Genomic DNA, 26605 nt, shown 5'->3' with positions numbered 1-26605 from the left:
CCTTAAATTTAGTATTTAAGGGCTTCCCTGAACCTAAGATTTTAGATTCCTGCAACTACAAGAAGAAGGACTGCTGAGCTGAAAAACCCCTGCAGAGGAAGACCAGAAGACACCAACTGCCTTGGCCCCAGACTTACCGGCCTGTCTCCTGCCTTCCAAAGAAACCTGCTCCAGCGACGCTTTCCAAGGGACCAGCGACCTCTGAATCCTCTGAGGACTGCCCTGCTTCGAAAAAGACAAGAAACTCCCGAGGACAGCGGCACTGCTCCAAAAGAACTGCAACTTTGTTACAAGGAGCAGATTTAAAGACCCCTGCAACTCCCCGCAAGAAGCGTGAGACTTGCAACACTGCACCCGGCGACCCCGACTCGACTGGTGGAGAACAACCAACTCAGGGAGGACCCTCCGGCGACTCTACGACTGTGAGTAACCAAAGTTGTCCCCCCTGAGCCCCCACAGCGACGCCTGCAGAGGGAATCCCCAGGCTCCCCCTGACCGCGACTGTCTGAACTCCATTTCCCGACGGCTGGAAAAGACCCTGCACCCGCAGCCCCCAGCCCCTAAAGAAACGGAAATTCTGTGCAGGAGTGACCCCCAGGAGGCCCTCTCCCTTGCCCAGGTGGTGGCTACCCCGAGGAGCCCCCCCTTGCCTGCCTGCGACGCTGAAGAGATCCCTTGATCTCTCATTGACTTCCATTGAAAACCCGACGCGTGTTTGCACACTGCACCCGGCCGCCCCCGCGCTGCTGAGGGTGTACTTTCTGTGCTGACTTGTGTCCCCCCCGGTGCCCTCCAAAACCCCCCTGGTCTGCCCTCCGAAGACGCGGGTACTTACCTGCTGGCAGACTGGAACCGGGGCACCCCCTTCTCTCCATTGAAGCCTATGTGTTTTGGGCACCTCTTTGACCTTTGCACCTGACCGGCCCTGAGCTGCTGGTGTGATAACTTTGGGGTTGCTCTGAACCCCCAACGGTGGGCTACCTTGGACCAAAAACTGAAACCTGTAAGTGACTTACTTACCTGTGAAAATTAACAATAACTTACCTCCCCCAGGAACTGTGAAAATTGCAGTGTCCACTTTTAAAACAGCTTATTGTGTTTTATGTAAAAAGTATACATGCTAAAGTAATGATTCATAGTTCCTAGAGTACTTACCTGCAATACCTTTCAAATGAGATATTACATGTAGAATTTGAACCTGTGGTTCTTAAAATAAACTAAGAAAAGATATTTTTCTATAACAAAACCTATTGGCTGGATTTGTCTCTGAGTGTGTGTACCTCATTTATTGTCTATGCGTATGTACAACAAATGCTTAACACTACTCCTTGGATAAGCCTACTGCTCGACCACACTACCACAAAATAGAGCATTGGTATTATCTCTTTTTACCGCTATTTTACCTCTAAGGGGAACCCTTGGACTCTGTGCATGCTATTCCTTACTTTGAAATAGCACATACAGAGCCAACTTCCTACATTGGTGGATCAGCGGTGGGGTACAAGACTTTGCATTTGCTGGACTACTCAGCCAATACCTGATCACACGACAAATTCCAAAAATTGTCATTAGAACTTGATTTTTTGCAATTTGAAATTTTTCTAAAGTCTTTAAAGTCCTGCTAGGGCCTTGTTTTAGTCCCTGTTAGCATTTCTTTTAGAGTTTAAAAGTTTGTAAAAGTTTGAATTAGATTCTAGAACCAGTTTTAGATTCTTAAAAAGCAATCCAACTTTTAGAAGAATAATGTCTAGTACAGATATGAATGTGGTGGAACTCGACACCACACCTTACCTCCATCTCCAGATGAAAGAGCTAAGGTCACTCTGTAAAATAAGAAAAATAACAATGGGCTCCAGACCTACCAAACTACAGCTCCAGGAGCTGTTGGCAGAGTATGATAGAGCCAACCCCTCTGTGGATAACACAGATGAAGATGATAGTGAATTGGAGGAAGATTCCCCCCTACCAGTCCTATCTAGGGAGGACAGGGCTTCTCAAGCCCTGACTCCAAAAATACTAGTCAGAGATGCTGGCTCCCTCACAGGAGGGACCAGCACCTCTGAAATCACTGAGGATAACTCCAGTGAAGAGGACATCCAGTTAGCCAGGATGGCCAAAAGATTGGCTTTGGAAAGACAGATCCTAGCCATAGAAAGGGAAAGACAAGAGATGGGCCTAGGACCCATCAATGGTGGCAGCAACATAAATAGGGTCAGAGATTCTCCTGACATGTTGAAAATCCCCAAAGGGATTGTAACTAAATATGAAGATGGTGATGACATCACCAAATGGTTCACAGCTTTTGAGAGGGCTTGTGAAACCAGAAAAGTGAACAAATCTCACTGGGGTGCTCTCCTTTGGGAAATGTTCACAGGAAAGTGTAGGGATAGACTCCTCACACTCTCTAAAAAAGAGGCAGAATCTTATGACCTCATGAAGGGTACCCTGATTGAGGGCTTTGGATTCTCCACTGAGGAGTATAGGATTAGATTCAGGGGGGCTCAAAAATCCTCGAGCCAGACCTGGGTTGACTTTGTAGACTACTCAGTAAAAACACTAGATGGTTGGATTCAAGGCAATGGTGTAAATGATTATGATGGGCTGTACAATTTATTTGTGAAAGAACACCTATTAAGTAATTGTTTCAATGATAAACTGCATCAGCATCTGGTGGACCTAGGACCAATTTCTCCCCAAGAATTGGGAAAGAAGGCGGACCATTGGGTCAAGACTAGGGTGTCCAAAACTTCCACAGGGGGTGACCAAAAGAAAGGGGTCACAAAACCTCCCCAGGGGAAAGGTGGTGAGACAGCCAAAAACAAAAATAGTAAAGACTCTTCTACAGGCCCCCAAAAACCTGCACAGGAGGGTGGGCCCAGAGCCTCTTCACAAAACAATTCTGGGTACAAGGGTAAAAACTTTGATCCCAAAAAGGCCTGGTGTCGAAGCTGTAGTCAGTCTGGACACCAAACTGGAGACAAGGCCTGTCCCAAGAAAGATACCACTTCTAACTCCCATCCAGCTAAAGCTGGAATGGCCAGTCTCCAAGTGGGATCAACAGTGTGCCCAGAGCAAATCAGGTGTCACACTGAAGCTACATTAGTCTCTGAGGGTGGGGTGGATTTAGCCACACTGGCTGCCTGGCCCCCTAACATGCAAAAATACAGGCAGCAGCTCTTAATTAATGGGACAAGTGTAGAGGGCCTGAGGGATACAGGTGCCAGTGTCACCATGGTGACAGAGAAACTGGTTTACCCTGGCCAATACCTGGCTGGACAAACTTATCCAGTCACCAACGCTGACAATCAGACTAAAGTACATCCCAGGGCTATGGTAACTTTAGAGTGGGGAGGGGTCAATGGCCTGAAACAGGTGGTGGTCTCCTCAAATATCCCAGTAGACTGTTTGCTTGGAAATGACCTGGAGTCCTCAGCATGGGCTGAGGTAGAACTGAAAACCCATGCAGCCATGCTGGGTATCCCTGAACTGGTGTGTGTCAAGACAAGGGCACAATGCAAGGCTCAGGGTGAAAAAGTAGAGCTGGAGTCTGGAAAAATGGCCCAGCCTACCAAGAGAAAAGGAAAGTCAGCTGGGAAACCAGCTGCAACACAACACCAAAAAGAGAACCTCTCTTCTCAGGAAGAAGTTCTGCCCTCTGAGGGAACTGAGCCTATGGAGCTGGAACCTTATCAGGTTGAGCTCTTGGGCCCAGGGGGACCCTCAAGGGAGGAGTTGTGTAAGGGACAAGAAACCTGTCCCTCTCTTGAAGGCCTTAGGCAGCAAGCTGCTGAAGAGTCCAAAGGCAAGAAAAATGGAACACATAGGGTCTATTGGGAAGATGGACTCCTGTACACTGAGGCAAGAGATCCCAAACCTGGTGCCACTAGGAGAGTGGTAGTGCCTCAGAGTTTCAGAGAGTTTATTCTGACCTTAGCCCATGATATTCCCCTTGCTGGGCATTTGGGACAAACCAAGACTTGGGAGAGGTCAGTCAACCACTTCTACTGGCCCAATATGTCACAGAAGGTTAAGGAGTTTTGCCTCTCCTGCCCCACCTGTCAAGCCAGTGGTAAGACAGGTGGGCATCCAAAGGCCCCCCTCATTCCACTTCCAGTGGTGGGGGTCCCCTTTGAAAGAGTGGGTGTGGACATAGTTGGTCCACTAGAACCTCCCACAGCCTCAGGAAATATGTATATCCTAGTAGTAGTGGATCATGCTACTAGGTATCCTGAAGCTATTCCCCTTAGGTCGACTACTGCCCCTGCAGTAGCCAAGGCCCTCATTGGTATCTTTACCAGAGTGGGCTTCCCTAAGGAGGTGGTGTCTGACAGAGGTACCAACTTCATGTCAGCATACCTAAAACACATGTGGAATGAGTGTGGAGTGACTTACAAATTCACTACACCATATCATCCACAAACTAATGGCCTTGTTGAGAGATTCAACAAGACATTAAAGGGCATGATCATGGGGCTCCCAGAAAAACTCAAAAGGAGATGGGATGTCCTCTAGCCATGTCTGCTTTTCGCTTACAGAGAGGTGCCTTAGAAGGGAGTAGGATTCTCACCCTTTGAACTTCTGTTTGGCCACCCTGTAAGGGGACTACTTGCTCTTGTTAAAGAAGGCTGGGAGAGACCTCTTCATGAGCCTAAACAAGACATAGTGGACTATGTACTTGGCCTTCGCTCAAGGATGGCAGAGTACATGGAAAAGGCAAGTAAAAACCTTGAGGCCAGCCAACAACTCCAGAAGTTGTGGTATGACCAAAAGGCTGCACTGATTGAATTCCAACCAGGGCAGAAAGTCTGGGTTCTGGAGCCTGTGGCTCCCAGGGCACTTCAGGACAAATGGAGTGGCCCTTACCCAGTACTAGAGAGGAAGAGTCAGGTCACCTACCTGGTGGACCTGGGCACAAGCAGGAGCCCCAAGAGGGTGATCCATGTGAACCGCCTTAAGCTCTTCCATGACAGGGCTGATGTAAATCTGTTGATGGTAACAGATGAGGACCAGGAAGCTGAGAGTGAACCTCTCCCTGATCTCCTCTCATCAGACCCTAAAGATGGCTCAGTGGATGGAGTGATCTACTCAGACACCCTCTCTGGCCAACAGCAGGCTGACTGTAGGAAGGTCCTGCAACAGTTTGCTGAACTCTTTTCCCTAACCCCTGGTCAGACACACCTGTGTACCCATGATGTGGACACAGGAGACAGCATGCCTGTCAAAAACAAAATATTTAGACAGTCTGACCAAGTTAAGGAAAGCATCAAGGTGGAAGTCCACAAGATGCTGGAATTGGGAGTAATTGAGTACTCTGACAGCCCCTGGGCTAGCCCAGTGGTCTTAGTCCCCAAACCTCACACCAAAGAAGGAAAGAGAGAGATGAGGTTTTGTGTGGACTACAGAGGTCTCAGCTCTGTCACCAAGACAGATGCTCATCCCATTCCTAGAGCTGATGAGCTAATAGACAAATTAGGGGCTGCCAAATTCTTAAGTACCTTTGACTTAACAGCAGGGTACTGGCAAATCAAAATGGCCCCTGGAGCAAAAGAAAAGACAGCATTCTCCACACCTGATGGGCATTATCAGTTCACTCTTATGCCCTTTGGTTTAAAGAATGCCCCTGCCACCTTCCAAAGGTTGGTGAATCAAGTCCTTGCTGGGTTGGAATCCTTTAGTGCAGCTTATCTTGATGATATTGCTGTCTTCAGCTCCACCTGGCAGGATCACCTGGTCCACCTGAAGAAGGTTTTGAAGGCTCTGCAATCTGCAGGCCTCTCTATCAAGGCATCCAAATGCCAGATAGGGCAGGGAACTGTGGTTTACTTGGGACACCTTGTAGGTGGAGGCCAAGTTCAGCCACTCCAGCCTAAGATCCAGACTATCCTGGACTGGGCAGCTCCAAAAACCCAGACTCAAGTCAGGGCATTCCTTGGCTTAACTGGGTACTATAGGAGGTTTGTGAAGGGATATGGATCCATTGGGACAGCCCTCACATAACTCATCTCCAAGAAAATGCCCAAGAAAGTAAACTGGACTGTAGAATGCCAACAGGCCTTTGACACCCTGAAGCAAGCTATGTGCACAGCACCAGTTCTAAAAGCTCCAGATTACTCCAAGCAATTCATTGTGCAAACAGATGCCTCTGAACATGGGATAGGGGCAGTTTTGTCCCAAACAAATGATGATGGCCTTGACCAGCCTGTTGCTTTCATTAGCAGGAGGTTACTCCCCAGGGAGCAGCGTTGGAGTGCCATTGAGAGGGAGGCCTTTGCTGTGGTTTGGTCCCTGAAGAAGTTGAGACCATACCTCTTTGGTACTCACTTCCTAGTTCAGAGTGACCACAGACCTCTCAGATGGCTGATGCAAATGAAAGGTGAAAATCCAAAACTGTTGAGGTGGTCCATCTCCCTACAGGGAATGGACTTTATAGTGGAACACAGACCTGGGACTGCCCATGCCAATGCAGATGGCCTTTCCAGGTTCTTCCACTTAGAAAATGAAGACTCTCTTGGGAAAGGTTAGTCTCATCCTCTTTCGTTTGGGGGGGGGTTGTGTAAGGAAATGCCTCCTTGGCATGGTTACCCCCTGACTTTTTGCCTTTGCTGATGCTATGTTTTGAATTGAAAGTGTGCTGAGGCCTGCTAACCAGGCCCCAGCACCAGTGTTCTTTCCCTAACCTGTACTTTTGATTCCACAATTGGCACACCCTGGCATCCAGATAAGTCCCTTGTAACTGGTACCTCTGGTACCAAGGGCCCTGATGCCAGGGAAGGTCTCTAAGGGCTGCAGCATGTCTTATGCCACCCTGGGGACCCCTCACTCAGCACAGACACACTGCTTGCCAGCTTGTGTGTGCTGGTGAGAACAAAACGAGTAAGTCGACATGGCACTCCCCTCAGGGTGCCATGCCAGCCTCTCACTGCCTATGCAGGTATAGATGAGTCACCCCTCTAGTAAGCCTTACAGCCCTAAGGCAGGGTGCACTATACTATAGGTGAGGGCACCAGTGCATGAGCACTGTGCCCCTACAGTGTCTAAGCAATACCTTAGACATTGTAAGTGCAGGGTAGCCATAAGAGTATATGGTCTGGGAGTCTGTTTTACACGAACTCCACAGCACCATAATGGCTACACTGAAAACTGGGAAGTTTGGTATCAAACTTCTCAGCACAATAAATGCACACTGATGCCAGTGTACATTTTATTGTAAAATACACCACAGAGGGCACCTTAGAGGTGCCCCCTGAAACTTAACCGACTATCTGTGTAGGCTGACTGGTTCCAGCAGCCTGCCACACTAGAGACATGTTGCTGGCCCCATGGGGAGAGTGCCTTTGTCACTCTGAGGCCAGTAACAAAGCCTGCACTGGGTGGAGATGCTAACACCTCCCCCAGGCAGGAGCTGTAACACCTGGCGGTGAGCCTCAAAGGCTCACCCCTTTGTCACAGCACCGCAGGACACTCCAGCTTAGTGGAGTTGCCCGCCCCCTCCGGCCACGGCCCCCACTTTTGGCGGCAAGGCTGGAGGAAACAAAGAAAACAACAAGGAGGAGTCACTGGTCAGTCAGGACAGCCCCTAAGGTGTCCTGAGCTGAAGTGACTCTAACTTTTAGAAATCCTCCATCTTGCAGATGGAGGATTCCCCCAATAGGATTAGGGATGTGACCCCCTCCCCTTGGGAGGGGGCACAAAGAGGGTGTACCCACCCTCAGGGCTAGTAGCCATTGGCTACTAACCCCCCAGACCTAAACACGCCCTTAAATTTAGTATTTAAGGGCTTCCCTGAACCTAAGATTTTAGATTCCTGCAACTACAAGAAGAAGGACTGCTGAGCTGAAAAACCCCTGCAGAGGAAGACCAGAAGACACCAACTGCCTTGGCCCCAGACTTACCGGCCTGTCTCCTGCCTTCCAAAGAAACCTGCTCCAGCGACGCTTTCCAAGGGACCAGCGACCTCTGAATCCTCTGAGGACTGCCCTGCTTCGAAAAAGACAAGAAACTCCCGAGGACAGCGGCACTGCTCCAAAAGAACTGCAACTTTGTTACAAGGAGCAGATTTAAAGACCCCTGCAACTCCCCGCAAGAAGCGTGAGACTTGCAACACTGCACCCGGCGACCCCGACTCGACTGGTGGAGAACAACCAACTCAGGGAGGACCCTCCGGCGACTCTACGACTGTGAGTAACCAAAGTTGTCCGCCCTGAGCCCCCACAGCGACGCCTGCAGAGGGAATCCCCAGGCTCCCCCTGACCGCGACTGTCTGAACTCCATTTCCCGACGGCTGGAAAAGACCCTGCACCCGCAGCCCCCAGCCCCTAAAGAAACGGAACTTCTGTGCAGGAGTGACCCCCAGGAGGCCCTCTCCCTTGCCCAGGTGGTGGCTACCCCGAGGAGCCCCCCCCTTGCCTGCCTGCGACGCTGAAGAGATCCCTTGATCTCTCATTGACTTCCATTGAAAACCCGACGCGTGTTTGCACACTGCACCCGGCCGCCCCCACGCTGCTGAGGGTGTACTTTCTGTGCTGACTTGTGTCCCCCCCGGTGCCCTACAAAACCCCCCTGGTCTGCCCTCCGAAGACGCGGGTACTTACCTGCTGGCAGACTGGAACCGGGGCACCCCCTTCTCTCCATTGAAGCCTATGTGTTTTGGGCACCTCTTTCACCTTTGCACCTGACCGGCCCTGAGCTGCTGGTGTGATAACTTTGGGGTTGCTCTGAACCCCCAACGGTGGGCTACCTTGGACCAAAAACTGAAACCTGTAAGTGACTTACTTACCTGTGAAAATTAACAATAACTTACCTCCCCCAGGAACTGTGAAAATTGCACTGTCCACTTTTAAAACAGCTTATTGTGTTTTATGTAAAAAGTATACATGCTAAAGTAATGATTCAAAGTTCCTAGAGTACTTACCTGCAATACCTTTCAAATGAGATATTACATGTAGAATTTGAACCTGTGGTTCTTAAAATAAACTAAGAAAATATATTTTTCTATAACAAAACCTATTGGCTGGATTTGTCTCTGAGTGTGTGTACCTCATTTATTGTCTATGCATATGTACAACAAATGCTTAACACTACTCCTTGGATAAGCCTACTGCTCGACCACACTACCACAAAATAGAGCATTGGTATTATCTCTTTTTACCGCTATTTTACCTCTAAGGGGAACCCTTGGACTCTGTGCATGCTATTCCTTACTTTGAAATAGCACATACAGAGCCAACTTCCTACAGTGGTCGAATCTGTTGTCCAAGAAGAGGCGAGGCCATACAAATGCACCTAGTCTTAACATCCCTAAGGCTATTTCTGTAGTTCATAAAGCAGTAAAACTGGAGTTTGCAGCAAATACAGCTGCTGAGAAGGCCCATTTTTCATTGCTGCCATGGAGAATTTCAGGCCTTATTTCAGGATGAGTGATCACAAGTGGCACAAGTTACTATACGACATGACACCTGCTTCTTCCAAGAAGCAAAGAACTACTGTTATATTGTATTAATATGTTTCAAATACGAACAATTAGGTGGAAATCAGGAAGGTCTAGTTGTGGTCTACTAATATGGATCTGTAGCAAAATTAAAATGACATCACAATTAACCATGAGTGCAGCTCCCAATAATTTACAACATGCAATGCTGCCTTCTTTGGTTATTAGGTTAGAAGAAACCCTTGCGTCGTTGAGCATTTTGAATATGTATGCCCCTCCCAGCAACTACACAAAGGAAATATTGATAATTATAGTCCTCGATAAAAAAGAAACCTGTATTAGACATCAGGGATTCGACCAATCCACCAATGAACCAAATTTGCCTCTCCACCAAAGGAAGTATTTAGGAATCTGGTCAGAGACAAAGGTGGATCCTGGGGCATTCTTTTGCATATATTGACATAGGACAGGTACTCAAAAGAAGGGAGATACTATGCAGTGTTTATTTTGAACATGGTCTGTGATTTCTTAATTTCCATACTATTTCAGACATTCCTGCCTCAATGACATTCAGGTCTGGGAAGAGGGTGGGTATCATAGATTATGCATTGGTTGATATGGAGTGCTAGCATTTCGTAGAGCTCATGGAGGTATATAAATAGAGAGTGACCATGATCCATTAATTGCCATTTATGAGAAAGATTTTTCTGTCTCAGACCTCAAAGGTCCTAATTATGCTTCGGATTTGGCTTTTACATGGAACAATCAAGCTGTTAAATTGAGCTTAGTACAGAACAGTCAATTTCTGATTTGTCCAAAGAAGTAAATTGTATCTTAAATGCAAAAAAAAGTGAGTAGTGAGAAAGCACCGGCCCATTTTGAGTGAATGATGGGGCCTACACCTGAATATGACGGCACATCTGGTAAACTGAAAAAAATCTGAATGGTTCGGCAGGGAATGTTGGCAGATGAAACAAGATCTTTTGCGCTTGCTAACTACATCTCATCATAGCCCTACTAAGGAAGTAATATTGAAGGAAACAAAGAAACAGCAAAGCAAAGAGCATGGGAAGAAATAAAGCAAACAGCAAGTAAAAACAACTCCCAAAAAGTTTGCGATCTGGTATCCTATTAATAACTGGACAAAGGGTGCAATATAGAGGTCCAAATCTCTGCTTACAAATTGCTTTGCCGTTTTGAGGCCCTCTGTCACGAAGAAAGATCATCTCTTTTTCTAATCAAGAAAAGAGAAGAAGCAAAGGTGGTTGATTAAATACACAGTGTCATCCGATTCAGTCAATCCCAGGGCAAAACACTTGTATTGCCCTTGCCAGAACCTAGTTCAGAAGGCTGTGGGGCAAGCAGGGGTTACTTGTCCCAAGCCTTTTATTCATGTCTTGAGCCCAACCTACTATGGATCTTGAGCAACTGGGCCTAGTACTTCTTCAACACTTGACTCTCAGTGGTAGCGCGGATCGAGCAGTCCAAGGTTTCTCAATGAGGAGGTTAGAGGCATGAGGGCAAACACAGGGTTCACTACTCAAGATTCGCCCAGCAGCAACAGTGATTATTTGACAGGGACTTCAAGCTGCAGGTTCCTTACCTTAGAATAATCCCCAGGCACAATACTGGATCCAGCATCCCTGCAGCCTCATTTAGTTCCACGTTGACATCCCCTGTGTGTCGTAAGTGACATGTGTGATGCCTATGTAGGCGCCACCCCAAAGCACTGACGCACGTTAAGGAGAGCAGTTCAATGGCCAGGTCCTTGGCCCTATCCTTGGCCGCTTGCCAAACCTATTCCCTAGTCTACATTCTGCCTCTTTCTTACTAACAAAGGGGCTTCCAACCGCATTCATTCCCTTCCAGCCACCAAGGCCAAGGCTTTCACAGCTTGTTCACTGCCAAGGATGTGGTTTCGACAGATCACGTGGGGCCCATAGCAAGAGGTTGTGCCAGTCCACAACCCCTCCCCCCCCCCGGCAGCCCCAAATCCCTTTCGTTTGCGCTCATACTACCACAGGCATCCATTGGGGGGTAGGATAACCCATCACCTGCTCCACTGGCAGTCAATCTCATCCGACAAGTGGATTTTACAGAGAGTTCAACAGGGCCACTCCATCCCCTTTCTGGACACCCGCCACTCTGCCAGCCACTTACAACTGTCTGACAGAGGACCATTCCTCCTTGCTCCATCAAAAAGTGTTGGCTGTCTTGGCCAAGGGGAGCAGTCAAGAGCATGCTTGCATCATAAGTAGGTCACGGATACTATTCCTGCTACTTTCTGGGTCCCAAGAATGACAGAGACTGGATGGTAGTATTGAACTCATACTTCCACATCCCTGTTCTGGCTGCCCACAGACATTACTTGCAGTTCACAGTGGGCCAAAAGCACTTTCAGTTTGCTGTGCTCTTCTTTGGCCTTACCAGCACCCCTTGAGTGTTCACCAAGGTGATGGTAGTAGTTGCGCACATTTGCAGAGATTCCAGGCATTCCAGACATCCCCTCGACAATTGGTTTTCGATGGCCGGCTTGCTAGGCAGTCATTTCCCACCTCCAGACTATGGCGGACCTTCTGCACTCACTGGGGTTCACTGTCAACATGCCAAAGTCACACCTTACTCCTTCTCAAATGATCCCTTTCATCAGAGCTGTTCTGTACACAGTGCAGTTGCAAGCATATCCTCCATATTGGTGAGTCCAGGATATTCAAGCAATGATACCAATGTTTCAACTTCTATACTGGATTTCGGTGAGAATGCCTGTTGGGCCTCATGGCTTCCCGCATCCTGTTAGTGACACATACCCATTGGCATTTGCGGCCTCTACAGTGGGATCTGAAATTTCAGTGGACACATCACCAGGGGAATCTATCCTACATTGTCCTAATCTCAAACTGCAAAAGACCTGTAATGGTGTCTAACAAACCACAATTGGGACAGTGGCAAACTGCAGCTACAGCAGTTGTCTCCGGTAAGTTTTGCAGAGCTTCTCTTCCTCGCACAGCCTGGCTACTTGACCGTGGACAATTTTGGGGTCTCCAACTCCTCCTCTTATAGTTCTTTTCCAGACACCAGGGGCCTCATTATGAGTTTGGTGGGCAGCAGAGGTCGCCCGCCAAACTCTCTGGATCGGAAGACCACCACTCCGGTGGCCCTATTATGAGTTTCCCGCTGGGCCAGCGGGCGGAAACAGTGTTTCCACCCCCTGGCCCAGGGGTAAACTCACCACAACATTGACGCTGGCTTGTAATCGAGCCGGCCTCAATGTTGCAGTGCATCAGGTGTCACAGCACCCGTTGTGCTTTTTACTGCCTGTAAATCAGGCAGTGAAAAGCTCAACGGGGCTGTCTATAGGGTCCCCTGTACTGCCCATGCCAAGTGCATGGGCAGTGCAGGGGCCCTCGGTACCCCATCTCCGCCAGCATTTGCATGGCAGTGGAACCGCCATGCAAAAGCTGGCGGACACGGGAGTTGTAATCCCCAGGGCAGCGCTGCTTGCAGTGCTGCCCTGGTGGTTTAAAACTGCCGGCACCACCACGCAGACGGCCGACCTAAAAGTGGTGGTGCCGGTGGTCCGACTGTGGCACTTTCACCACAGTCGTAATGTGGAGGTCGGACCGCCACTTAGGTGGTGGTTCCACCGCCACACTCGTAATGAGGTCCCAAATGTGATTTAGAGTCTGAGTCTTTGAAGTTTATGCTGGGGCTGCTTACTTTTGAAGTTCCCTCTCCTCCTCCTGAAAGCTTTCTGTCACAGCCAGAGCAACTTCAAATCTGATAGCCCCACAACAAAGGTCATAGGAGTGACAAGAGGTTCACACCTAGATGTCAGCCATAGTGTTATATGCATCACAAGATTATCACAGGGCCTCAGCCCTACTCTTTATGAGTCTTTTAAAAACCCCATAGCCTTCCTCAGATTTGGCCAGGCCCCTTCCCAGCGACCTTTCTCTAAATCAAAGAGCACCTTTTGAAGTGTACTGGAGAGTCTCCCCTTCTCCAGTGTGTCCCACCTAGCTACCTCCTCACTTGATGATTCTTCATTCATCCATGGGTCTCTCAAAATGGCACCCAGATTCTTTAATCTATTGAAGCATTCAAAGGCACACATACACCCAGCATATGCATGTAGCATACATGCACTGCACAGCACTACACGGAGACATCATTAGTTGGGGCACTCGGGGCAGGGGTGCACATCCATCACCCTGTGAGGGACTTTTCCTTTCTCACAGACCTGAAGCCAAATAAAGCACCAAAGCTGTATACAGTCTCCTTGCCCTATATCACACAGATCCTAAACGTAGGTCTCTAGTACTGTAAAAATCGTTTAATGATGTACCTACCATAGGAAAAATCCCATCATCCATCCTGGTAATCTGTTGTCACCATTGCACTATGCAAAGGGCAACCTGCCAATTATAGACCCATCTCTTTAATAGATCGGGCAGGTACAATTTATGGGGGTGCATTACTCAATCGTTTACAGAGTTGGGTGGATATTGGCACAGTATTAACAGATTTGCAGATCTGTTTTATGAGAGTCTTCTGCATTGTAGACCAGGACATGCGCCTTTTCATAATTTGCACAAAGTATGGTCACATTAAAAAAAATACTTTTTATTTGACGTTCACATACCTTAAATTTGTGTTTGTCTTGGTTAAGAGTCAGAGATTTTGATCAATGCTAGAAGAAATTAGTATATACAGCTCTTGAAGTTGATACTGTTCTATGAAACAGAGTTAGAGTATATATGACCAAAATGGTGCATGCACAAATGGATTTGCAATTTCAGCTGGTGTCTGCAGGAATTCATTTTATTGTATTGTACTGTTATTGTATAACATATTTCTGAACAATATGGCCTGCTATCTGGCAGAATTAGAGGTGGATATGCCCAAACCGAGAAATAGGAGGATACACTCATTGTTATTGCTATATTGTTATTTGTAGGTGGTGCGTTCCTTCTGGTTTCAACTGCAAATTGAATGTTTAAGTTAATTAATGTGTTTGTACAATATTGTGGTCGAAATGCTTTAATGGTAAATATTAGTAAAGCAAAAGTGATCAATATTAAATGTGCCACCTACCCTTGTAAGCCCTTTTTAATTAACAAGCAACCATGGAAATAGTAAGCCACGTTGATAATTTGGGGATAGATTTCAGCTACAAACTTAACTGCTCTGCCTACATTAGCAAAGCAGCCAGCATACTAAACCAGGCCACTAATGCAATACTAATGCAGTACTCCAATGCAATACTAATGCAATACTGCGGTGCAAAAGTAGGTAGGGCTGTCGATCAATGTTTACCATCCTACAGATTTTATAGTCAAAAAGGAGGAGCTGCTGCAATATACTGTTTAGAGCTTTGGAGTTGCGACAGTTCCATTAAAAACGATACAAGTGGTCTTTTTAGGATCATTAGCTTTCCTTTTTAAGAGCTGAATTTAAAACCCATCTCAGATAGTGTTGCACTGATTTTGGTGTTATATTGGCTAAGACTAAATAGGACCATTTTGCAGGTATTAAAGGAAATCCATGGGGAAGTGATTACACTTAGTAGAATGCATTATAATAGATGGCTTGCATATGTTAAAGGTATATAAACTATGTCACAAAGAAGTGACTTGTGGACCAACTCTCCTGGAGCCAGATACAACATTTTCGATTAGGGAGGATTATTTGTACCAGAAAACAGTACGCAAATAATGAACACAGTTCGATCTAGTTCACTGTTATGAGTCCATTTAGCACATAAAGACCTGGGGGCTGAGATGTATTTAGTCTAGATTTACCAGGACTTATAACGCATTATCTACCTTAAGTTTCAACTGGGAACGCTACCAAAAAATGAGTATAGAACACATGGGATTAATCCATAAATAGCAATGGGCTGCACAACTTTAGTTTTGGGGGGAGGGGGACAATCACACACTTTTTGATGTTTTGCACTAAGGTTTTGGGAGCTCGCAGAGGGTGGCTAGGTTTAATATTTAGATGCTGTCAGATACCAAAAGTGGTGATAAGTTGCTGTCTTCTATAGATCGACCTACCCTTGTATTAATAATGCAGTAGCATCACACTTAAATAGCATCACACTTAAAGAGAAAGGCAATATACATATTATTGGAGTCGATTGCCCCTTGCAAGTTGCCAGACTGAATGGCAAGTGAAGGGAAACCTTTTATTTTAAAAGGCTGCTATGTATTAAGTTGAATTAGACTTTAATGCAAATTTTAGCAGATAAAAGGAAACGTTGATGTTTCAGTCTTTTTTTTCTCATTTTAAATTGTATTACTATATTTATATTCTGGGGACATTTCTGCAATTAATTTTAAATAGATAATTGTAAAGCTTAGAACTTATTTTAGGTTGTTATGGCACATGTTAAAACAATACAATGTGATTTTATTTAGAGAGAACGGGCATGGTGGCCCCTTGTTCTTATTTCCTCAAACTGCAAAATATTATTGCTTTTGTTATGATGCCTGGTCTGAAACCTTGTTGAAAGATCAGCACATGTTTATATATAACTAGCCACCTTCCTATTCAATGCTGCACAATTCAGATTTAGAAAATGTTGGATAGCCTTCAAAGGCACTTACCCTGCAAAGGGAATAGTTTCTATGAGAAGAAATAGTTACATTCAGTCGCACTGTACAGAAGCCTTATTGACCCCGTGCCTCCACTTATAGTTACTTAGAAAACATGTTACTTTCTAGGCAAATTTAAGGTGCCTTGCCTGAGCAACCTTATTTTTTGTGCTGGGTGTTATTTCTGCTAGCTGCTATCAGGTGACACTAGTGCAACTCCCTGTCCTAATAGTATATTTCAAAGATAAATATTCTAAACGGTGAACACATAGTACATCAAAACCAATATTACATGAAGGAACGCAAATGTTTTTCCCTGGTTTCACATAACTATGTCTTACTCACTCATTCACCTTCCTTATGTGATTAACTCCTCTGTCCTTACCACTCTCACCCTTTCTTTCTTTTCCTCATTTATTGGTGACTTCTAGCTTTATTGTCCTCCTAATATCAATGTTGTCTCTCAGCATCCCTCTTGATTCCCGTCATAACTTCCTCTTTCTCTGTTCCTTGCTAGTGGACCTGATGTTGGATCCAGAAACTGCTCATCCATCTATTGCTGTGTCACAGGATCTAAAGAATGCAACTTGTATGTCGGAGAACAAGGATTTACCCAACAACCCAAAGCGCTTTGACACCTCACCATGTGTCCTGGGTACCGAGGGCTTCACTGTGGATATCCACTTTTGGCATGTGGAGGTGGATTTTGCATCGAGTCTCTGGGCCTTGGGAGTGGCCACGAAATCTGTGAGGAGGAGGGGACCACTATGCCTAATCCCAGAGGAAGGTGTGTGGGCGCTGGAATTTGACCAAGACCACTTCCAAATCCACACCTCTCCTGAATCTTGCGACCAACTGCCCCATCATGGGAATGTGAGCTGCATTGGTGTCTTTCTGGACTGTGACTGTGGGCAGGTCTCGTTCTATAGTGCTGACACCATGTCTCTAATTCACACTTTTAGCCATACCATCAATGAAGAAGTCTTCCCATTTTTCTATCTGGGCTCCGAGGGTGTGCACTTCACAATGTGTCCTCCTTAAAAACCTATTTCAAAATACAGCAAATTCTGAATCTTGGTTGAGGCTGATGCAGTGAGAGAGCAAGAGTGTATAAAGTGGTTCTTAAGACTTGTCAATTGGTATTTTAAACTCATTCTGGCCTTAGAAGAACTAGAAAACAGTCAGGCTATGAATCACAAAAATTAAAAAAACGTTTTCTCTGTGTAGAACAATCAAGAAATGGCCGCAAAAGCATGTGCGTCTATAGAGGCCATATTGGCGCGAGTTTTACCCATGCATTAAAATATGGCAGATGTGTGTGCATCCACAGCCATCTTTGCATGCATTTGTAATGTTTTAATAAAGCTCCCCAAAAAGGGCCATCATGAAGAAGCATACACCTGCGGCATCCATTTTTGAATGCATTTTGGTTTATTTGAACATATTCCATTCGAAGATAGCTGCCATGTTTATGTGTGCATCCTTGATAGCCATCTTTGAGTGAGATTTGTGAAAATTAAACATTCATTTATAGGTGCCACAACTTATGCTCACTTGGTTCAGCCACCTTGAAGTGGCTTCAGGATGGCTGTGCACTGATAAAGTGGTGGGCAGAAAAAAGTTTTTTTTCAATGAGAAGAAAACAAAGTTGAGGATATGGGAGGAAAGTGGATGTTGGGTGCTGAGGGGGAAAAGGGAGCAAGGAGCTGTGAGACAGAGGGAGAGAAACTAGTCTTTTCCATCCACTTCGAAGAGGCTCCTACATCAATAGCAGAAGGATACATCAGTATGAGACCGAAACGTTGCTGGCCTGGACAAACACAAGTGGAAAGGAAAACTATCAAATTGGGTGAAGGGAAGTGAGATAGACCACAGAGCCGCCCAGCCATGAGCAAGGAGGTGACTCAAACTGCATTCTAAGTATATGTAATGTATTGGAAATAATCGGTCCTGCCATCGTGTCTGTTGCCAGTACCTAAAAACAGTGACAAGTGTACTTTATTTTGGATTGTCAGGTACTTAATTCTAACAGTTGCAACATGGGCTCATGTTGGCAATAGACACCTACTCCACCCCTCCCCTGACATGGCACTTGGACTTGATTGATGAGCACTATGCCTGAGGCACATTTCTGGCACATTCCTATTAATTGACAGCCTTTTGAAACGACTGTGCCAACTGCAGCGATGCTTGTGTAGTGGGCAAAGTGCTATGCCTGTATGCCATCTGGCCAAAGGACAAGATGGCTGCAGCAGATTGTGCTGATGTTGTCTAGGTCTATTAGTTTGTATTTGAGGGCTATTACTACTGATAACAATGTGCCATTGCAGACTAAAAAGAAAGGCATTAACAGCAAAGTGTACCAAGTAGAATGCAGGGACTTTTTTCAAGCATCTTCCCCAGAAAAGAATCAAGAGGTGAGCTCTGAAACATGTTGACGACATACTCCCCTTATTTGGCAACAATGAAGACTCGCTTGATACTCTTTGAGATGTCATCAGCCTTTGACACTGCCAACCCCGACAATCTCCTGAATGCTCTAGATGAAAGAATGAGTTTGGAAGGTATTCTCGAATGATTGGAGTATTCTCTCTCCCACTAAATTGCTTTCTGTTGCCCGACTACTGGTGAATGATGTATTGTTGACTCGGCGTGAACTCTTGAAAGAATACGCTGATGACACAACTAAATATAAATCAATCTTTCCAGGTGCAAATTTGGACGCCAAATGGAATTTCTGTTCTCACCAACCAAGAAATGCTAGCTCAATGATAGTAGCCTGGGAGCCTTTTAAGGTTTGCATTAACCCCTAAAATCACCAACATGGGCCAGATCCTTAGGCTTCATACTTGACAAACTCCTCAACCAGGAGCTTCATGTCAACAATTTTTTTAATGTCTTTTACCAACTGATACTCATAGTGAGTGGAATAGGACATAGGCTGATAATTCACCCAAGGAATTACCAAATTAATCACCATTACAAGTTTCCGCAGACTAATGTGTGGGACTTGATATTTCTGAAACGATTCCTGCATGCTTTTACTTTGTATTTCAGCCAGACACTTAGCTTGCTTTTAGCAATGAAGCGTATGAGTAGAAAACATATTGCTTCTACGGTGTTTCTGCTGGATTTGTTTCTCTGTGTTGGCCAGGTAACTTCTACTACTGGCTGCCTAAGGATTTATGGGGCACAAATAATAAGGAACTCATGCACTGTTATAAGGTTTTCATTTCCCAGGATGATGTTAAAACGGAAGTCCGTTTACGTCTCAGTTCTGGTAATAGACTCCTATATAACTTTCCCAAAAATACTCACAGCACTCCAAAATTAAGTTCTACATGCTGCAGCAAGCACAGTCACTAACAAGTGTAAATATGATTACATCACCCCTCTCCGCTTGTATGGGGTTATTATCAGGCAGGTGTTTTGTAGCCAAGTCGATGATGTTTAATTACGTTTATTGTCAGAAATAACAGGACAGAACACAACGTTTACTCACAGCTGCTTCCTGCTCCATCAACCACCTGCCGGAGCCTGGAACCACCGTGAAGGAACTTGTATGCCAACGTTCTCAACATAACTTCCATAAAGGAATAAAGCAACCATTTACATACAAAACATAACTAAATGTACAACCCACCACAATAGGTACAACCCCCAACAAATTCCCAAAACTTATACCAACCACCCTCCCACGAAAGCACAAGAGGGGAAAAAAAAAATAACGGAAACACAACAACAAAATAAAAAAATTGCTTGAGGACGTAGTCCTTCAAGTACCCAAGAGGAAGTATTTGTCTTCTATTCACCTCTTTAAGGACTGAGGCCAATATTTATACTTTTGTAGCGCCGCATTTGCGCCGCTTTTTGCACCAAAAGCGGCGCAAACTAACAAAATACAATTGTATTTCGTAGGTTTGCGTCGCTTTTGCGTCAAAAAGCGGCTCTAAAAAAGTATGGGCCTGAATCCTTCAACAGTCCAGTAGCCACATTCTCCTCACTTCCCTGTGCCTGAAGATCTAAGCACACATCTTCTGCACCCAAAGTGGTCATCTGGCGACCATGTGTGTGCTCACATTCTCCATTCATGACCCTGCTCCCCTCTTCATAGCACCTACACTTTGCTGGAGCATGCTCCTGTGTGTTGACACTCTCATTTCCACCGTTCCTGCTGATCGAAACTGCATTTCTCTTGCTCCACTATTTGCCATTCTCAACACAAATTGTCTTCACAACCTGCATCTTGGGAGAACAACTTTGAGTTGGCTTCCTAAATCTCACGGCCTCCTTATTTTGACCACATTACCCACTTGGAAACAACATTTTCTCACTTTCCTTAGTCATAATACTGTTTGCTTTTTAGTTAAACATCTTCTACTTTTTTGCACACCTCTCCCAGATCAGGCAATCTGTCCTTGCTCTGTGTGTGCTCCAACGCCCAATTAGGACTCAATTTGCAGGAGGCATATCTACCTTTCAATAACACAAAAGGTGGCACACCAGTTGAGGAATGTGAGGTATTGTGAAAACTTCACAAACTTTCCTGGACAGTTTCCTTCATTCTGATTCACAGTGACTGCCAGATGTATAGTTTCTTTCACCATTCTGTTCACCCTTTCCACCATGCCATTCCCTTGTGGGCTATGCTAAGCCACAGTGAGGTGTTTAATCCCAAATGATTTTAAAGAAGAATTCCATTGCTTGAGATGTGAACTGGACACCATTATCCATGACCTAAGTGACCCATTCCTTGCGAAACAGATCCCTCTATACATTCAACACAACATATGTGAAGGGTTCTCTTAAGAATTTGCAAGCAACTTATTTGAAGGAGTAATTGACAACAGCCAGGGCAAATCTTTTAGACGAACTCAGACTGTACATTAGTCAAGCAAAATCTATTCCTGGCTTCTCCTATGGGCCTTCAGGAAACTCCACTGGTTGAAGGAGAATATTTTGCATAGACACTGACTTATCAGCATCTTGACAACTAGCACATCTATCCACAAGTGTTTCTATTTCTGTATCCATCCCTGGCCACCAGTAGTACAAATAAAGTATCTTTTTGGTACCAGTCATCCCAGCATGTCCCTGATGGCCAAAATCAATCAACCTGACCCTCAATCCCACCAGAAGAACCAAGTTGCCGTTGAGTATCGCATTTCTTTCTATAGTTCATTCATCTTTCACTTTTTGAACAATCAAAACCCATCCTTCTCATTCCTTTACTCAGACCAACCCTTTACAATGAACTCTTTAATTCTCCTCTGACCCTCATCCCACTCTGAGCATTGTTTCCATTCTTGCAAACTGACCGCACAATCCACTTTAACCATTCCATCTGCCATCCCAATTACACATTCCACTTCCTCCTCATGATTGTCCGGGCAGGCTGGCCATGGGACTGCTGGAGTGGAAATCGGCACTGTAGTTCTTGCCCCCGGGATAGTTCTAACCATGAAATTGTGCTCAAACATTTTGGACAGCAATCTACTTATCTCGGGCTAACTTTGTTAAGGGGATTTTCAGACATCGAAAATTCAAGGGGCTTGCGGTCAGTAACCAGAATGAATTTCCTTCCCCACGCAAAAGTTGCAAAGTGTCTGGTGGCCCAAACAAGCCAAAGCCTCTCTCTCAATTGCACTGTAGTTGAGTTCAGGTTTAGACAGGTACCTCAAAGCAAAGGGTTTAGTGTGCTCTTTGAGTGAGCACGGCACCCAACCTCACCCCACTTGCATCCACAGTGATCACAGATTGAACATCGTCTCTAAAGGCATGTAGAGCTGGAGCCCCACAATCAGGGTTCTTCAGGTTCTCAAAAGCAGCTTTCTCTGAGCTTTCTCAAACAAACTGTTCCCCCATCCACAATAGTCCCCTAAGAGGCTCTGTCTGAAGAGCAAAACTATCAATAAAGTGTGGGGTGTACTCACGTACTGCAAAAATGTATCTCAGTCACTCTCTACCTTTTGCTGCAGGGCTATTTTTGATGGTATCCATCAAATCGGTTTTGAATTAAATACCTTTGCCCAAAATATGGTGACCTAGGTAATCTGTCCACCAGAAATTTGCTCTTTTCTTTCCTCCCAGTAAAATCATGCACTTCCAAAACATTCAGTACATCACTGAAGGCATTTACATGAGCACTTTGTTGTCTTGACATACCAAAACATTTTTGAATTCGCCAAACACCCTGAACATTAGTTTCTGGAAGATCGATGCCCCTGGGGCTAGGCCAAACTGCATTTGCAGAAACCTAAACGCCCACAGAGTGTTGAAGGCTGCGAGTGAGCATGACTCTTCTGCCAGCTCTACCTGATGATATGCAGTTGTTAGAACTATATAAGAAAATTCCTTGGCCCCTTCCAGCTGTGCCAACATTTCATGAAGTTTGAGTAAGGGAAAGCAATCAGGATGCATTTATTAAGGGATCTCAAGTCAACACAAAGTCTAATCTCTCCTGCCCTTTTTTTTTTAACTACAGTGGGGGACAGCCACTGAGAGGAGTCGATAGGTTTGATGACCTTCTCTACACAAAATGTTTTAAATGCTGTTTGATTTGGCTTCGGACAATTAAGGGAACATTACGCACTTTGTGGATGAGGGGGACAGCATCCTCTTAAGGATGATTTTGTGTTCGTAGCTCTGAACAGTACCCAGCTTGTCCTCAAATGGTGACTTGTGCTTGTTTAACAAATGTTCAAGTGAGTCAGACTGAACTGAAACCTCTACTAAGGAAACAGGGCAAGAGGTACCTGGTCTCAATACTGTGCCAAATTTGCCTTGATCCTTCCACCCAATTTGTTGTAGTCTCTCTTGGCCACATATACCTTCATGGCAATCGATCTGTCTTTGAATAAAATCCCTTCTGGGAAGTAGCCCATCATGTCTATGTCATGGCCACCAAATGTCCTGGTGCGAACATCAGGGGGAAACAGCTGCCTGTCACTCCACTCTTTGTAAAAGTAACAATCAGTTACTAACATATTGGTAGACCCAGAATCATCTGTGACTTAAGCTTCCACATCACAAATGTGGATAGTGCAAACCGGATTATCTGTCCCCTCTCACCCATGTGCTGTTTCTACAGTTTTAATGGACAGGACCACCTTGTTAACACCCCGAGTGGGAAACATTCTCAAATCAGATTGATCATCACATTCTGTGACCAGCCCAACATTTTGAGAGTTTTTGCATACTCATGCAAAGTGTCCGATCGTTTTGCAGACAAGATTTTCCCACAGTTGGATATCTCTTGGGATTTGCAAAATGGGAAGTGGAGCCACATCTGAAACACCCTCCAGGTTTCGTACTTTACAACACAGTGGTGGCTTGAGACTTGGGTTTGGCAATAACTGTACTGACGGCTTCCAATTCCAGCCCATTCTTGAATCTGTTCAGTTCTTTAGAGGCTATTACAGATCTATTGATTCCCCTCTCAGTTGCCAGTTTTCCTCCAAACTTGGGTTCCTGCAGTATATCAGTCTTTCCTGTGTTCTCTTATCATAACAGTTAACCACTAACTGGTCCCTCAGATACAAGTCAATGTTTCCATCAAATTTGCAGGTGGTTTTCAAAATGCACAGTTCTGCAAATAAACTGTCAGTTGGTTCCTGTTGTGCTTGGTGACGGATGTAGAATCTGTAATTTTCTACAATCACACTCATGTCATCCTTGAAATGATTTCCAAGTTTGTTGACAGCTTCTGTGTATGTGTCCATTTCTGAAGGCTGTGGTGCCAGAGGTAGGTGATCAAGGATGTGTTATCCTTTAGAGGCAAAACAACTGTAAAGGAAGGCCGATTTCCTTACAGTTTCAAATTTTGAGCCATCTGTAGCAATTAACATTCAAAGGTTTTAAATCGCAGCTTCAACTTGAATATTTGTACCAGGTGCAGCCAGAAAGTTAACTGGACATTTGACACTTTGCCTGTTATATAAAGCTAGATTGTGACAATTGTAGTACTTACATTTAATTGGTAGGAGGCATCAGAATCAATGTTAATCCAGAGTAAATACACCGTAGAAATGTAATAAACATCTCCAGAGCGAGTTTAATGGAGACTGGATTAAGCTATTGAGAAGGCTTGGAGCTTGAACCAATCAGAATCCTCCTCATAACCCTGAGAGCACACTGTAAATTAGGCGAGGTAAACTTCAGACCGGCAAGAAGGTGAGGAACTCAAATGAACTGTCTTACCTGATTTTGTGCTGTGTTGGGACCATATTGCTTATTTTGTGCTGTGTTGAGGCCATAGTGCAAGCTGGTGACACTGGCAACAATCTCAAGGCTGAATAGAATTTAGCTCAAGGGGGCAATCGCACTGACTGAGCTCAACGTGCCGATCACACTGACTGAGCTTGAGGCCCTATCGCACCGAAGTTGATGCTCTGGGTCACAGTTGCAATGCGATCTGTCATATGCAGCCTTAAAGACGTGAGATGGGCGCTCGATAAATCTTAAGAGAAAATTTACCTCCTAATTAGTACGAGAAATGTCAAAATGTACCTCTGCTCTCACAGAAGTGTTAATATTTAGAAACTCTGTACCTCAGGCTTCCAGTGCTCCTTACCGGAATGCGTAATGATGCGTAAAGAAGTTTATTGTCAGGAATAACAGGACAGCCCAAAACGCTCCCTAACAGCTGCTCCCAGCTCCAACAGCCTGAGGCGGGAGCCTGGAACCACCGTGAAAGAACCTCTATGCCAACATTCCAAGGTTCTCAACATAAATTCCATAGAGGAATAAGGCAACCATTTACATACAAAACTAGGCACCAAGATGCACTTTTATAACCTCATGCTTTACATTGAGAGTCATTCACTCAAGGATTTGTCGTAGTTTGGACTCTTGCTCTAGGCAAGACTGCTGGTTTAAGGATGACAGTACTTTTGTTTGTGGGTGACTATGCCTATCCTACAACACGTCGCAACTGTCGTCCCAACCCTTCCGGCTTACTAGCAGCACCTCACCAGAAACACAATAGTAAAAGGTGATTTGTGACAGCCTTTATGCATGGACTCGAGAATAAGACATCTCAGGGGGTGTCATGGTTAAACGGAGATTACCCCTTTCTCACAGATACATTATGTCTCATTTAAACACAGGCAATGACAAAGATGCAGTAACGTTTAAATAGTTTTTATTTAACACAGCTTGCGATATGTTGCATGGGCTGCAATGATTAGGATAATGAACAGTGCAAGAAACAGAATTGTGAAGACGAGAGTCATTATTACAAAGACCCCCACCATCTTGCAATGCATGTAAAAGACATAAGAAGTGTAATATGCCCTAATACCCTAATATGATAGGCCTAACGTCCTACCTAAAGGAGAGCTGGGTTGTTAAACCTAATCTGCCAATGTCATATCCATGAGAGGATCCCCCAACCCTCGTTACTTGGAATGAGGTCTCTATCTAAGACTCCGCAGGAACACGAAGACTGGGTCAGCATCAAGACGATGTGCAGCATCGATATCAACGATGGTGGCAATGCCCTCTGGTCGGAATCCCTCTGATTATCTTTCCAAAGTGCGATGTATTTATACAGATCTTCCAGGACCCCTCACGTAAGTGTGTTCCCAAACAATAGATAACAGACATGCTTGGGACGGCAATTATTATAAACAAATCCCTCGAAAGTATAGAGAGGGAAAATCCCTAAGTGTGGACACCTACTGTTTGTTTGTCTTGGTCGCTTGATCTTGACGCCTTAGCGCGGTGGCACTGATAATGCAAAGCATAACAAGTGGCCTAACTATAAACAAGGCAGCCATCTTAGATTAATTAAATAATTAAATGGGCTAAGACAGAGCAAGCTAAGTAGGTTAAAAGTCACTAGGTGACGAGGGTATAAGTCTGCAAGCCAAATGCTAAGCTAACTCCTGTTATCCCATTAAAACAAACTAGGATTCACTACACCCTCCCCATTGCCGTAACAGGTATGACGAAGGTACAGGAACCCAAACGCTAAAATTGCTCTGAACTAAAAAGCTAAAAGCATAAAAACTAGCTAAAAAACTCTTTAAAATGTGTTACAAAAAGGAATAAAAACAGTTCAGCTAAAATACATACAGAGATGTTAATGTCAACCATGACAAGCACAGCGTGCCAAAGCAAAGTCAATTTAAATGCATAATTGTTTACGGAAATGGCAAGCCAATTCATCAAATTATTTGCTGTAAGCGTGATCTCGAAGAGTGTCATAGAAGTCACCAACCAAGGACCTAAAAAATGAGTCCACATCATCTGATGTTAAGTCGAGTGCTGGGCGGACAAACGGATCCACAGAGCAGTAGTGAGCAGTAGTCTCTAGTGTAAAGTCATCCGTTGCAGTGCCGTCGTCCATGGTAGACCTTAAAACGGAAGGCTCATAGGTGGCCTCGCGGAGCAACCTCAGTCTCAAGGGGCATGACCATGTATGAACCCTCATCAGGGACATCAGCAGTTCGTGGTCCACAGGAGATGTCGGTGCAAGACAGACCATAGGCAGATGTTCAAAGAGGCACCACATGCAGCGGAAAACTGGTTGTACGCACAAGAGAAGGGGCCGAAATGACAACGACCAATCATGCTT

The 26605-nt window shown here is 45.2% G+C and overlaps 1 protein-coding gene across 2 annotated transcripts in view; it reads left to right on the top strand.

The window, feature by feature from the left end:
* Nucleotides 1-17162, top strand: part of LOC138301859 (E3 ubiquitin-protein ligase TRIM39-like) — a 224720-nt gene extending 207558 nt beyond the window's left edge. For both annotated transcript variants that reach the window (XM_069242353.1, XM_069242351.1), the window contains exon 6: nucleotides 16544-17162. In XM_069242353.1, coding sequence (XP_069098454.1) covers nucleotides 16544-17067 — 524 coding nt within the window. In that variant the 3' untranslated portion in view covers nucleotides 17068-17162. The remainder of the gene's footprint in view (nucleotides 1-16543) is intronic.
* Nucleotides 17163-26605: the final 9443 nt, after the last annotated feature.

This window comes from Pleurodeles waltl, chromosome 6 (assembly GCF_031143425.1).
Source record: "Pleurodeles waltl isolate 20211129_DDA chromosome 6, aPleWal1.hap1.20221129, whole genome shotgun sequence".
NCBI classification, from domain to species: Eukaryota; Metazoa; Chordata; class Amphibia; order Caudata; family Salamandridae; genus Pleurodeles; species Pleurodeles waltl.
The sequence above is the reverse complement of the archived record's forward strand: the minus strand, read 5'-3'. Positions and strand labels throughout refer to the sequence as shown.